Raw genomic sequence first — 14,101 nt, forward strand, 5'->3', positions numbered from 1 at the left:
GCCCTAGCCAACTGCAACCAACCCATCAAAACCCCTCTTCTGCTCCTTCCCTCTTTTGCTCCTTCCCTCTTTTGCTCCTCATCCTCAAGCCCTAGCCGACTGTAACCACTGCCACAACCATTAATTTTCACCCCTCCTCCTCTCTCTCTCTACCCCATCACTCACCCCTCTTTCTCTTTGTTTAAAATCAACACAAAGACCTGTTCTTCATTGGTTTAATTTATAAAGATGGTGATTTCAGGCTCCGATGACCACGGTTATACAAATTCAGGTGACGAAGGATTCACAATTCTGATGACAACAACCAACAATTTCGAGCACGGAGATGTTGTGACTATGTAATTCCAGAGGTGGGTTTGGTTTTTGTTCCTTGGATTAGGACTTGGGTTCTCTGTGATTAGGTTGCAGTGGCGGCTAGGGTGTCGATGGTTTGAGTTTTGCAATAGGCGGTGATGGGTGGTGGTGATGGAGGTTTTGGGTAGAGGTGGTGGTGTTTGCACTTGGCGGTCGGCGACGGTAGCTCTCTGCTATTGATTTTTTTTTTTTAGGGTTGCAGTGTCTCTATGTTTTGTTTGGTGCAAATTGGTTTAGGTGTTGGTAATGGAGGTTTTGGGTGGTGGTGGGCAGGGACCATATTGATAGTGAATTTGGGTTCAATTATGGTGAGTCACAAAAATGAGAGAGAAGGATTGAAGAAATTTTGTACATATAAAATCAAAATTATAATTATTGAGCTTGCTTTCTAATTTCTTGCTTTGAAAATATTGAAAGCATGAAAAATTAGTGAACACAATTCTACTTCATATTTCAACTTTAGAAATGAAAATCATGATTTTACTTTCAAAAAAAGTAAAAATAAGAAAGTGAAAGCGTTAGTAAACGGGCCCTAAATAAATTGGGACCAAAGTTGTCATTTAATATAGAAATACTTTACCATTATAAAAGAATTAATATATTAAAGAGTAACATTGTAATTTCACACGAAAATTAACATCAAGCAAAAATTAAGGGGTATCATTGGAATAAAGTCCAAACTTAACCAATGAGTGTAATACTCTTAAACTTTAGGAGTGTAAGTGTAATTCACCCTTAGGGGTGCGAGTGTAATACTCATAAATGACAAGTTATTTTTACTGTATCCAACAACAATCCTCACAAGTTACAACCCAGAACTAGGGGTGGCAAAAATCCCCAACCCGGTGGGGAACCGCCCCGCCCCTGCCTTATTTAAAGCGGGTTTGGAGAACCATTTACTTAAATGGGGTGGGGATGGGGGTTAAAAAAAAAAAAAACCAGGCCGATTGCGGGGGCAGGGGCCGGGGACTAAGATCCCCGCCCCATAACCACCCCGTTTAATATATTAAATTATTAACTTACCCTTCCATGTTAATATATTTACCAAATTAACCTTCACTATATATATATATATATATATATTGGAAACCACTTCAGTTTCAAACCCTACACTTCATTGCAGCAGCCGTGTCTCTCTCTGAGCTCTCTCTCAAACCACAATACATCCATTATTTCATTTTGGGGAGGAGGTCAGACCAGATCAGATCTAGATGAGTCATTGGAGAGTGTGGTTAGGGACGAGGTCTGGAGGCTGTTGGGTGAGTTCGCCATCGTCGAGCTAGGAATTGTGATGTCCAAACTTCTTGGTTGGTTTGACTGTGAATTTGGAAGCTGTTAGTGAGTTTGGAGGTGGCAAGGCGGCGAGTTCATCCAACTTACGTGCTTAACTAATAAAAACTAATAACGAATTTGTGTTATCTTTTGTTGAATTTTTTTCATGCCTAGTTGGGTCCTGCCTTGTTAGGACCATACAATTTGATCCCCATAGGTGACTTGACAAGTTGAAATTCAACATCTATTCAAAACTTTTATTTATCTTTAAATAAATGAATCCAAACGGAGTTTTAAGATTCAACCTATTTGAAAATTCACGTCTTCAACGTCAAAATCCCTAATCCCTAGCAAAATCACAATCCATTTCTCTCCACCAAAATCACAGTATCCACGGTTGTCGGCATTCGTCGTCAACGTCACATCCTCTCCGTCGATCCCCAAAGTGTTCATCAAAATCCCCGTCGATTTGATGTACCGGAACGCAAACATCACTTTTTCCGGTCGTCGGAGCTTCGGCTTCGGTGGATGATTTGTTAAGACCGAAATGCAGAAGGGTTAGGGTTTGGAAAAGGAAGAGGCGGCAAACGCTAGAGGAGGTGGTGGAGGTCAGGTAAAGGAAGGGAAGGATGAAGGTTAGGGTTTTGGAAGGAGGTTAGGCCGCGGATCTATGGAGATTTGCAGATATTTGTGGATGGATAATATATATATTTTTTTTAACTTTTGATTCTTGCAGACAATAGATAAACTGAAATATATGGATTTCCACCTTCTGATTCTTGTAGATTTTGTAGTTTGCAGTTGCAGAGAGAGGGGGGGGGGGAGAGTTCAGAGTTGAGAACGAGAATAAAGATGGAGGCGACTGGGGAGGTTAACATGAGTTGCTTAAAAATATAAGCGGTTATGGGGGGGCGGGGACGGGGGCAGTTATGGGAATTAGAGGCAAAAAATTAATCGATTATGAGACGGTGTCAGAGGCACCAAAATTAAAGGGGGGCGGGGATGAGGGATGAAAAACCCATCCCAAACCGCTCCATTGTCATCCCTACTCAGAACCCATTAAAACCACCATCAACCCAATAATCATATATCCACTGCGCGTATAATTAACAAAATTTAATGTAATTTTAATTTAAAATATATATCCACTCATCAGTTGTCTCCTCACAAATTTTTTATTTATGATGCGTTTCCTGTCAATCCTTTGCAACTACATTCATATACTTGGTTTGCGGGTAGAAACAAAACTAATAACAGGGCTGGTGATGCTGTCATTCAAAAGTCAAACGAATTGAAAACAAATGAATCCAAATGGGTAAGTGTTTTTCAAAAAAAATTTTTGAACCGGAGGGTTGTATTTGCAATACCCCTTGTGTCATTTATTAATCCCTATAAATTAAACTTCCCAAGCGACGTCGTTTAGATACGGCAGATGATCCGGTGATATATGTCAGATTCCAGATAGAAAACTCCAGTCTTGACAGTCTTCTTGGCTTGGCACTGAGGAAGAACTATGGCGGCAGCTAAAGGTGCATGCCTTAATCACGTATCGAGGGAATCATCAGATATCAACCGCCTCGCTAAATTTTATCAGGAGGTCTCTTCATCTCCTCCTCCTCCTCCTCCTCCTCCTCCTCTAACACTGCACTACACTTTTTCTACATTTTTATTAACCTTTCTTAATTGATTTCGTGATTGATGTTGCAGATTTTTGGGTTTGAGCAGATTGAGAGCCCTAAATTGGAATTCCAGGTCATTTGGCTCAAACTCTCGTCTATCTACATCCACCTCATCGAGAGGGACCCCCAGACCAAGCTTCCCGAAGGACCCTGGACTGCCACCTCACCTGTTGCAGACCCTAAGAATCTACCCAGAGGTCACCATATCTGCTTCTCCGTCTCCAATTTTGACTCTTTTCTTCAAACCCTCAAGGTATAAATTATTCTATATATATATATATATATATATAAATGAGTGTGTGTATTGTATGATTAGCTGAACTGTTGGGTACTTTTTAAATTCAGAAATGTGGCTTCTTTGATTATCCAATTTCGATTGGTCTATTTTACATATTGCCCATTTTCGATAAGCTTTAGGAGTTCTTTGTATATTCACTTTAAATTTTGTGGTATATGTATTTTATTATGTTATGCAAACATCCAATATATTACTTTTGTGTTACTAGTTTATTCATGTATCAAATAATACAACACCCTTAGTATAACTTGAGAACAGTTTTAAGATTTTGATACATACAGTGGTATAACATCTCTTAAATAAGAACAACATATGCATTGAAAGTTATCCTGATCCTTGTGTTTATTTGGTTGGTTATTCTTAATGTTCTGTAACCATTATTGTGCAAAATTTGGTGAACTTATATGAACGATCAGCCTGGATGCATTTGATGAATTTATGCAAACAAGCATCCTATGTTGATTTTTCTATCAAAAAGGGGAAATAAATAAATAAAAGGAAGTATTACCTTAGAGGAGGGGGTGTTGAATTGGGTGTATGATGGACAATGGGTTCCTCTGTGGAATTAACTAATGAGGATCATGGTTAAGACCTATTTGGTTAATTATTGGTGAACTTCAATAGTTGATTTATCAATTGATCGACTTAAGTGATTTGCTTGCTTGAGTTAGACTGTATGGATGGTTGGGCTTGAGGTAATGAATTCATACCAAGTTATGCTTTGGCTTGAATGAGTTTAATTTTACTTTCTAGATTAATTGGTTTCTAGATATTGATTTATAGTTGAATTGATTGATTAATTTTGTGGTGATGAAGAGCTATCTAATATGCATTCACATAACACACAAACTTAATCTAAATAATAATATATATAGATATATATATGATATATTAACTAAACTAGCGGACATCTGCTCTTAACAATATAATTAACATGCATAAACAAAAACTAAATAACAAAGTTAAGGGATGAGGAAGGCTGACACAACGATATAACGAGATTCGGCTAAACCACCTACATCCTCGTCTCATGGCAGCCACTTGCGGATTCCCCCAATCCACCATTGGGCCTCCCTATTGCACGTTGAGAGAAAACCTTACCACCACTTTGTTCTTCGCCTTCAGAGTTTGAATTTGAGGAAGAATGGCATGATTTTGAATTTGCTTCTTGTTCTTCACCTTCAGAGTTTGACTTTGAAGAAGACTGGGACGACTTTGGATGTGCTTGTTGTTTTTCGTTTTCAAGGCTTGGGTGTTGAGAGAAACAGAGATTTTATATTCCCTTCGAGTCCTATTCTCTCCTCTCCTTTTCTTTTCCGCCCCATTCCATTCCATTTCTTTTTAGGACTTATAGGAATTTATGTATGAAGTTCAAATCCTAATCTTTGAGTCCAGGAACCATTTCCATAGAATGAATCAATTTGGTCCAAGGTCCTTAACTTCACTAAATGTGAATATTTAGGATTAAAATGACATTTTGGAGATCATCTCAATTTCACCTAAGCCTTCTCATGATTTAAACATTCAAGTTCAAAGCCTAGTTCACTCATTCTAAAGACTATTTCAAATGATATGATTAAAATACATGGTCCAGGTTTTGTGGCTCAAGAGTTGTGTTCTTTCAAAGCTTATGAAATTTTGTACTAACTCAACCTTAGCAAAGGCCTCATGATTTTGACTCATTGAAGTTCATAGCCTATTGCTTGTAGTCTAAGAACTTATGATCGATATGCATGGTCTTATAGTCCACTAAGTTAAGAGCTGAACTTTCAAGTGAGTTACTTCGAGAATAATTTTACATTGAGTTCTAGTCACTCACCCAAGCCTGTCTACCCAAAATCTTGATCTTCAATAATTTCCTTTTGGTTGATGTGCTCATCTTGACTTTGATGCCTCTTCATCTTGTACAAGTTTTCATGTGTTTTCCTTTTGAAAACTCTTTAACACGTTATTTACTTATCAAAAAATATATATATATTGTATAACTTTTCATCTTTGACTTCAATGTCTAATAAGCTTTAGAGGTCTTTCATCTTTGACTTCAATGCCTTTTGAGCTTCAACATATCATCTTTAAGTGTGAAATTCATATTGGTCTTTGCCATTGATCCATAAGCCCATCTTGAGTTTTCTTATATATTTAAACTTGCTTAGCATAAACTTAAGTAGACATTAAATCTAACACCTCAATGATCTGTTTTCATAAAAATGTTTCAATTACTCTTAAATTTGAAACCTTTAGGTCAACATAAAGTATTTTGATTATAAGTATCCATCATCGAGCTGATATTAAGATTAAAAGAAAGAAAAAAGAAAGCAGAGGTTTTATGCAATAAGAATGCCCAACTTTATACGGTCATAACCGTATCAGAATGCAGCCCATGGTTTGTGATAAATAATCCTTTGCAGATCTAACACTTGAATTAATAATTATTGGAGCCATACGTTAGATTCAAATTCTTTCTAGTATTATATTTGATGTGGTTGCTGCTTCATGATAGAATGAGGATCTTAAACTTGTCATTCTTTTTGTTCATTTTCACATCTCTCTTTCATTTGTTTGCACGTCATCTATGTTAATCACCATCATGAATTTCCTTGCTTTAATCTCCTATGAATAGGGTCGGCCACATGAATGATCCTTTTCGATTAATTTCTATCACAAGCCATCACTCCTCTATATTTCATTTTTAGGTAAATTACACCAACACCCTTGAGGTTAGAAAAACCTACACTTTCAAAGTTTTGGCACTAACGGACGTTAGTTATATATATATATATATATATATATATATATATATATATTATTAGTAAAAACGGTCGTTAGTTATATGCATAAAGTTACACTCTTGCCCTTCAATTTAATGACCATTTTTTATTGAAAACTGTGTGAAAGTGAGATGGAAATTTAGCTCCCATTCATTTATTGATTAAACAATTGGATTCTTGATCATTCTATCCACTCATTTTCTCACCCCCACCTCCATCCCCTCTCACCGACCCCCACCCTTCTCTCTCTAATCAAAACCCTAAGTCACTCGAAGGCCTGATGCCTGTATCGGTAGCCCACCAGAGTCACCCAAGGATGAAGGAAGTTGAAGAAATTGTGAAGTAGAAGGCAATTATTGACAAAAAGGCAGAATTCGTGTTTTGCTGAATTCTATTTCTTTTTGTCCTTTGTAAGCGTGATGAATTGTCTATCAGTAGCTTTAACCTCCATCTTAAGTTGTCATTCCGAGAACTGTATATATATAAATTGCGTCTAAGGGGTAGTTTTGTCCAATTCACAATGTAAAATAAGGGTGATTGGGTCTAGAAAGCGACTTTTAACTGTTTTATTGAAGTTAGTCTTCTTTTTTTTTTTTAAGTTTTATTGAAGTTAGTCTTTTTACCAAGGCAAGGAGTAAAAGTGACTTTTCACGTGGTCAGTGTACTATCCAAATGGCAAGATGGCAGTAGGAGTCGGTAGAAATCATGCACCAAACTTTAGGGGGCTTCAGAGTAGGTTTCTCCAAATTATGCACTCATGTGTAACTAATTATGTCTGACCGCAGGGGTGTCAGGGAAATTATTGCTTAACTTTTTTGACTCATTTATTAGGGTTTTTAAGTTTTACTGAAAGTGTTCACTTTGCCTTCGATTTTGAAGTATAATCATCATTAATATGCGATTCAGAAAGAAAGGGCTGAACGAAGGCTGTTGTCGACATTAGTTGCACAGAATTGAGAAAAAGCAGAATCGAAGAGCTCCTAATGACCCTTAACCCTTTTAATTCTAACGCATTTCTCCACCTTTAAATTTAATTGCTAAGTTTTCATTAGAAGTGTCCAACAGTACTATGTCATCGGCAAAGTTCCTTGGCAGACTGTCTGTTAACGGTGTTAACTGAAGTAGTTTTTGACTATCTTGACCTTATGTTTAAAATAGATTTTTTATTGAACGATCAAAATTTGGTTAAATGTATATAATACCCCTTTTAATCTCTGCAATTCTTTCATTTCTCTATCCTCTTTTGTCTCCCCCTCTCTTTCTCTCTACCTTCTCTCCCTCTTACCTCCGCCTACCACCACCATCACCTCTCAATACCAGCACTTCTTCCCAACGCCTCCATCTTTCCACTAACTCCTTTGTGTTGGGCACTCCTTATTGCTTAAGCTGATACATAACTCCATCAGAACTTGGAAACAGCCTATGTAATCTGGGTGATCGTGGATTGTCTGAATTTGTATGGTTCTAGGGGCCAGAATTGTAGTTTGGAATTCGAAAAGGAACTTTGAGCTGCCTATGGATTGTGATAAATAATCCTTTGGGGATCCAGTACTTGAATGATTATCACTTATTGGATCGTATTATGTACTCTGACTCATGCCATTATTAAGGTTGACATGGTTGCTGCTTCAAGATAAAGTAGGAATCTTAAACTTTAGATTCTAATTGCTCGTTCAAATCTCTCTTCTACTTGGTTGCACATCATCTATGTTAATATTCCTATCAAGTTCTTGTCCTATCCACGTTGTTCTCCACACTGCATTGCATATCCCTAGACTATGCCATGGAAGAAATAAAGAACATTATGTGGTATGTCTGGCAAAAATTTTTACAATCATAATATTTGGATAATAGTGTCATTTTAAGTGAAAGGATCATCTTGTTTTATTCAAACTACATAATTTTGTCCTTACAGAAAAAAAATTTATTTAATTTTTTTCATTTTTGAGGTACGCAGTTTTTGTTTAACATCGACTATTTTTTGTTGTTTTCATATCTAGCATGTAAAACTAAAAAATAAAAAATGATCACATATATGTGAATGTGCATGATAGAAAATTCTAAAATTGGTGATGGATTATAGCATATTCTGTTAAATGTTGATGTATTTTAATATGTACGGCTGCTTGAATGTCCTTAGTTTTCAAAATCGTCACTATATACTGGTAGTAAATTTATCTGTTTGGCAGCGTATGTCACTGATTTAGCTAGTCACTTGAGCTGCATTGAGTAAGCTGGTATTGTTCAGCCCTTTTTTTATAGTTGTTTTTATGACAGATGATGACCTCATCTGGAGTCCTTTTTGGCTATATAGCAGATACCTAAGAATTATGGATTTACTTAAGAAAAATATATATGTGAATTTCATTAACCTACCTAAAAGATATTATATGTAATGCATGTTTCACCACTGGAATGAGCCTTGAGTGATAGGCACAGGTTAGAGTGACTATGTTCTGGTATTTACTCTAGATTAATACATAGGTATCGACCATGGAGGACAGCGCCAATGAAGTTAGGTACTGGTATATCATGACAAAGATGGGATGACGTCATTTCTCATAAAAGTTGAAGGTGCCTTATACACATAAGATCAGTTTCGGTTTATAAAGCAAGTAACCAATAAGTAATTCCATGTGTAGCCTAAATAAAGATATTGATTGGAGGATCAATTACTAAGACTAGAGAGGAGTTTGGGTAAACATAGAGTAGCATAAGTGATTAAAACACAGGAGATAATTTTGAGATGGGGACGCTTGGTTGCGGTTGTTTACACCCTACAGTATTCAGAAGTTGAATAATGACTGCAAAAATTTCGGAAGCAATGGGAACCATTTGCTACCTTTAATCAAGAAGCAATGTGTTTCATAAGTAAGCTGAGGAATTCTCTCTCTCCCCTAATTATCTCGGGTATGCTGTGCAGGAGAAGGGAATTGAGACGCATGTGAAGACTCAAGCAGATGGAAAGACCAAGCAAGCATTCTTCTTTGATCCAGACGGTGAGATTTTATGATTCCCTTTGTTTTTCATGGCTTTCTCCATTCCTCATGTTTAATTAAAGTTGACAAGATGGAAACAGATCTATGCTGCTTCTGTTCCTGTAGTTTTCATATGCAGCAGTTAACTACTGTTGCTCAATTCTTTATTAGTTCGGCGTTGGTCCAAGTTCTTGATTTACTTTGAAGCCATGGCAGTACAGTATTGACCGAACTATATGGTGCAGGTAATGGATTGGAGGTTGCTAGCCGTGAAGACTGAAGCTCCGGAAGAATAAATTTGGGCTGTTCTACATGTAAGTAGGACATATAGATGTGTATGTGGTCGAATAAAAGGCAATAAACACCAAGAGACCGTAAATTTGGATGACAAAACTAACTTCGATGACTTTGCGTGTGCAATCTAGTTTATGTTTATGTCATTCATCCATGTGCTTTTCAGCCTAAATAGGCTGACATGATATCCAAGAATGGACAAGAAAAGCCTGCACTGGTAGTGCGATTTCTTGTGATTTCTTATGAGCTATGAGATGGGTTTTCCCAGTTGAGGAGTCATCCACAACTGCTGCGATGGTGACCTTGTTGAGTTTGGCTACTGGGAAGATAGTTATTCTCACAAAAAGCTATTTAGGTCAATTTTGACATCGGCCAAAATATTAATTAATTAGTATATTGAATTGTTGGTATTATTTATCCATAGAACTAATTAACGTGGAGGGGTTGTTGGTTTGAGGGGCGAATTAGAAATGGCATTTGCGTGATTTCTTGTCGTCCTAACGCCGAAAATTGTACGGCTCCAAAACCGAGCTCCAATTGTCATTTGACGATGATCAAAATGATATATGTGAGCGAGTATATATATATATATATATATATATAAAGAGAAATAGATAGTTTAGATAGGATATTTCAGCACTAGAGGGGAGGTATGAGTAATAATATTTTATTATTAAAGGAGGTCAGTGTAATTTACACTTTCAAAATTTTAGAAAAAGTTTCAAAATTTTAAAAAAAGTTCTTGTAATTATGACAAATTATAGGGAATTTGTGTAATTTACTAAAAAAAAAAAAAAAAGTATTTATCTTAATTTTGAACTGTTGATATATATATTTAAAAAATAATAATTTTAAAGTGTACACTTATTTCTAGTCCTGTTCTACACCCTTCAAACCTTTTTGAAGGAGGGGTGATATCATTTGGTTAGAGCAGTTTCAATGGTTTGCGCTTCGGCGATTCTGGGCCAGATTCCGCTATTGGACTCCACCAATGGCCTCGCCAAAAATTGAGCCCACCCAATGGGTCGCTGAAAATCGCAATTCTCTTGCTGGGCCGCAGGTTTGCAATGCGGCATCAGTTTTGTTTTTATTTTTTTATTCTGGTGCAGAACAGTGTATTAGCCCAGAACATTATTCTTAAGGCTCTATTTGCCTTCAAAAAAAAAAATCGAAAAAAAAAGCCAAATTTTTTTTTTTCCTCAAAATAATTGAACCAAAGAGCCGTTAAAATACTGTTTAGCTGACATAAACAGTGCCTTAAAGATTTTTTTGGACAAAAAATGTTTTAAAAAAATAGAGAAAAATGTTTTTTTATGAAAAATTTACTTTTTAAAATATTCCTTCTAACATATAGCCGTTTTAGGCACTGTTTGGCTGACCCAAACAGTGCCTTAACAGATATATTGGCACAAAAACCTATTTTTTAAATTTAATTTTTTAAAAAATAATTATATATATATATATATATATATATATATATATATATATATATATATATTAAAAAAAACCTTTCGAAGAGTGTTTTTTAAAAAATAATAATTATAACAGTTATAATAAATATTGTATTGTTTAAATTTTTTGTATGATATAGCCGTTTTAAAAATATAGTCGTTAGGAAAAAGTTTAAAAATAAAATTTATCAAAAATTTTAAAAATATTAATATTTTTTAATAGCAAAAATACACCATTAGAGTATATTCGGTAACTAAAATTTGGAGATTATAAAATACTAACGTGGAGTGGATTATTGAAAAATAGTGATTTAAAAAATAATAATTATAATAGCTATAATAAATATTGTATTGTTTAAATTTTTTGTATGGTATAGCCATTTTAAAAATATAATCGTTAGGAAAAAGTTTAAAAATAAAATTTATCAAAAATTTTAAAAATATTAATATTTTTTAAGAGCAAAAATACACCATTAGAGTATATTCGGTAACTAAAATTTGGAGATTATAAAATACTAACGTGAAGTTATGAAAAATGTTGACTTGATTATTGAAAAATAGTGATATGACAAATTCGTGATATGACAAATTTGAAAAGCTTATTCGAAGAGCCCATTAGAGACGCTCTTTCCATTTGATGTTGGGTTGCTATATAGGATCCACATCATTCTAGATAATATATTAAAAAATAATATATATATATATATTAATAACCAAAAATTCGTACACATCACTCACAATTTTGTTCTTGTGACACACCATTGATTTTGAGAAGGGGAAGGGATAGCACTAGCAACGAATAACTTTTAAAAAACACAATGCTTGAGCTTTATCCTTTAATAGTTGACCTCGATTGGACTTCGTTTGGAGATGCCACGTATGTGCTTACAAACACCTAGTCCCGCCTACTAACTGACACGTGTTTTTCAAAATTCAACGTGTCGATGCTTGCGGACCTTGAAGCATTCATAAATACTCCTATTCTGCCACAGAATCTCACTACAATCTAATCCGAAGTGCTGTCCGAATTCTGTATCCTACAACAACGCGATCACACCAACGAAAGGCGGAGATGAGTCAAGAACAGCCCCGACGGCCTCAACAAGCCGAGAAAGAACCCATCAAGTACGGCGACGTCTTCCAAGTCTCCGGCGATCTCGTCTCCAAACCCATTTCGCCGCAAGATGCCGCCATAATGCAGACTGCTGAAACCACCGTTTTTGGAAAGACCCGGAAGGGTGGTCCCGCCGCTACTATGCAATCTGCAGCTACCCGCAACGAGAGAGCAGGTCTCGTCGGCCACACCGACGTGACTGACGTCGCCGGAGACCAAGGCGTCACCGTCACCGAGACCGATCTTCCCGGCACTCGCATCATAACCGAATCAGTAGCCGACCAGGTATTTCTAACTACTATTTTACCTATTCAATGTCCATTTGACAGTGTTAAGTTCAAAAATAGGTCTCATTCACTGTAGAAATCTCTTGGATCAAACAAATAGATTTGAGATTTCTGTATTTTCCTTCTAATATATATATATATATAGATACACACAATAACACACACCTTATATCCTATGTATGTGAGTAAGGATCTCACATCCGATTACTCTTTATAATATTATATATATATATATATATATATATATATATATATATATATATTAATTATGATTTGAAAATTCCATTTTTCAATATATATATATATATATAGGTAGTGGGACGGTATGTTGAACCTACGCCAGTGCGGCAGCAGACGGTAGGTGCAACAGGGGTTGTGCAGGCAGCGGTTACTATAGGTGAAGCACTGGAAGCCACAGTACGCACAGCCGGGGAGAAGTCGGTGGACCAGAGCGATGCAGCGGCAATTCAGGCGGCGGAGATGAGAGCAACGGGCTCAAATGAACTGACCCCAGGTGGGGTTGCAGCGGTAGCTCAATCTGCGGCGTCTCTAAATGCCGACATCATTAATGAAGAGGACAAGGTCAAGCTAGCTGATGTGCTCACGGTACGCAAATAAAAGCATCCACCATAAACAAAAATTGATCGGTTTTTATAAGTTTATATTTTTTTTAAAAATGGTGTTTATGATGCAGGGTGCGGCTGCTAACTTGCCGGCGGATAAGGCGGCGACAAGACAGGACGCGGAGGGGGTGATGTCTGCGGAGCTGCGGAATAACCCCACCATGACCACTCATCCGGGTGGAGTAGCGGCTTCAGTGGCTGCTGCAGCTAGGCTCAATGAGCGCTCTGCTTCATGAAGTACTCTATCAAGTTGTGTGTATGCATGAGATAAGCGAGATTTGTCTACAATGTATAGATATGGTGTTAGAGAGAGAGAGAGACAGGCTTCATGAAGTACTCTATCAAGTTGCGTTTGTATGGTGGTTATGTTATCTGGTTTTGGTCTTTGTAATATTACTCGAGTTCAATTCTATGTAATTAGTTTTTATCTTCTGGCTGCAACATTCTTTTTTCTTATTATTTCTCTTCTTTTCAATTATTTATTTAATTTTTTATTTTTTTGGGAGCAAAATTTTTAGACATAGGCGTGTACTATTTTTTTGTACAAAAAAACAGAAATGATAAAAAGGTATGTACAAAAAGTGATACTTATGTGTTTAAAAGTGTTTAAAAGTGGTATTTTTATATTCAAAATAAAAGTATTTGATGACAAAAAATAATATTTATATGCACAAAAACATAGTACTTATGTGTCTAAAAGTGATATTTTTTGACAAATGAACAGCTATTGCTATTTTTATTTTTATTTTTATTTTTTTTATTTTTTATTTTTATTTTTTCTTTCAGGTTAATCTTTGAAACCCAAGCTCTGAATTAAATTTACACTGCCACAGCCGTCTCCCACTTCATCTTCTATCTCTTCTCCCTGCTCCCTTCTATGGGAGTGGGGAGGTGATGTTTCTCGCCTTTCACAGGCTAAATAAACTCGGCGTGTAATCGTAAGTACGTTATGTGGGTGCTTTTTACGCCGTTTTTGTTTTTGT

General features: G+C 36.2%; 2 protein-coding genes across 2 annotated transcripts; both read left to right on the forward strand.

Moving 5' to 3' along the window:
- The first annotated feature begins 3,065 nt into the window (after nt 1-3,065).
- Nucleotides 3,066-9,791, forward strand: LOC132295376 (glyoxylase I 4). The gene is made up of 4 exons (XM_059793614.1): nt 3,066-3,223; nt 3,334-3,558; nt 9,295-9,370; nt 9,595-9,791. The coding sequence occupies exons 1-4, from the start codon at nt 3,140-3,142 to the stop codon at nt 9,627-9,629; spliced, it is 420 nt and encodes a 139-aa protein (XP_059649597.1). The 5' UTR covers nt 3,066-3,139; the 3' UTR covers nt 9,630-9,791.
- A 2,287-nt stretch (nt 9,792-12,078) lies between these two features.
- On the forward strand, nt 12,079-13,550 carry LOC132295128 (late embryogenesis abundant protein D-34-like). The gene is made up of 3 exons (XM_059793284.1): nt 12,079-12,493; nt 12,808-13,101; nt 13,190-13,550. Exons 1-3 carry the CDS (start codon nt 12,167-12,169, stop codon nt 13,352-13,354), a joined length of 786 nt encoding a protein of 261 aa, XP_059649267.1. The 5' UTR covers nt 12,079-12,166; the 3' UTR covers nt 13,355-13,550.
- Nucleotides 13,551-14,101: the final 551 nt, after the last annotated feature.

The sequence above is a fragment of the Cornus florida genome, unplaced genomic scaffold (genome assembly GCF_030987335.1).
Source record: "Cornus florida cultivar Cherokee Brave unplaced genomic scaffold, ASM3098733v1 CherokeeBrave_3.0.0_Hap2_Chr01, whole genome shotgun sequence".
NCBI classification, from domain to species: domain Eukaryota; kingdom Viridiplantae; phylum Streptophyta; class Magnoliopsida; order Cornales; family Cornaceae; genus Cornus; species Cornus florida.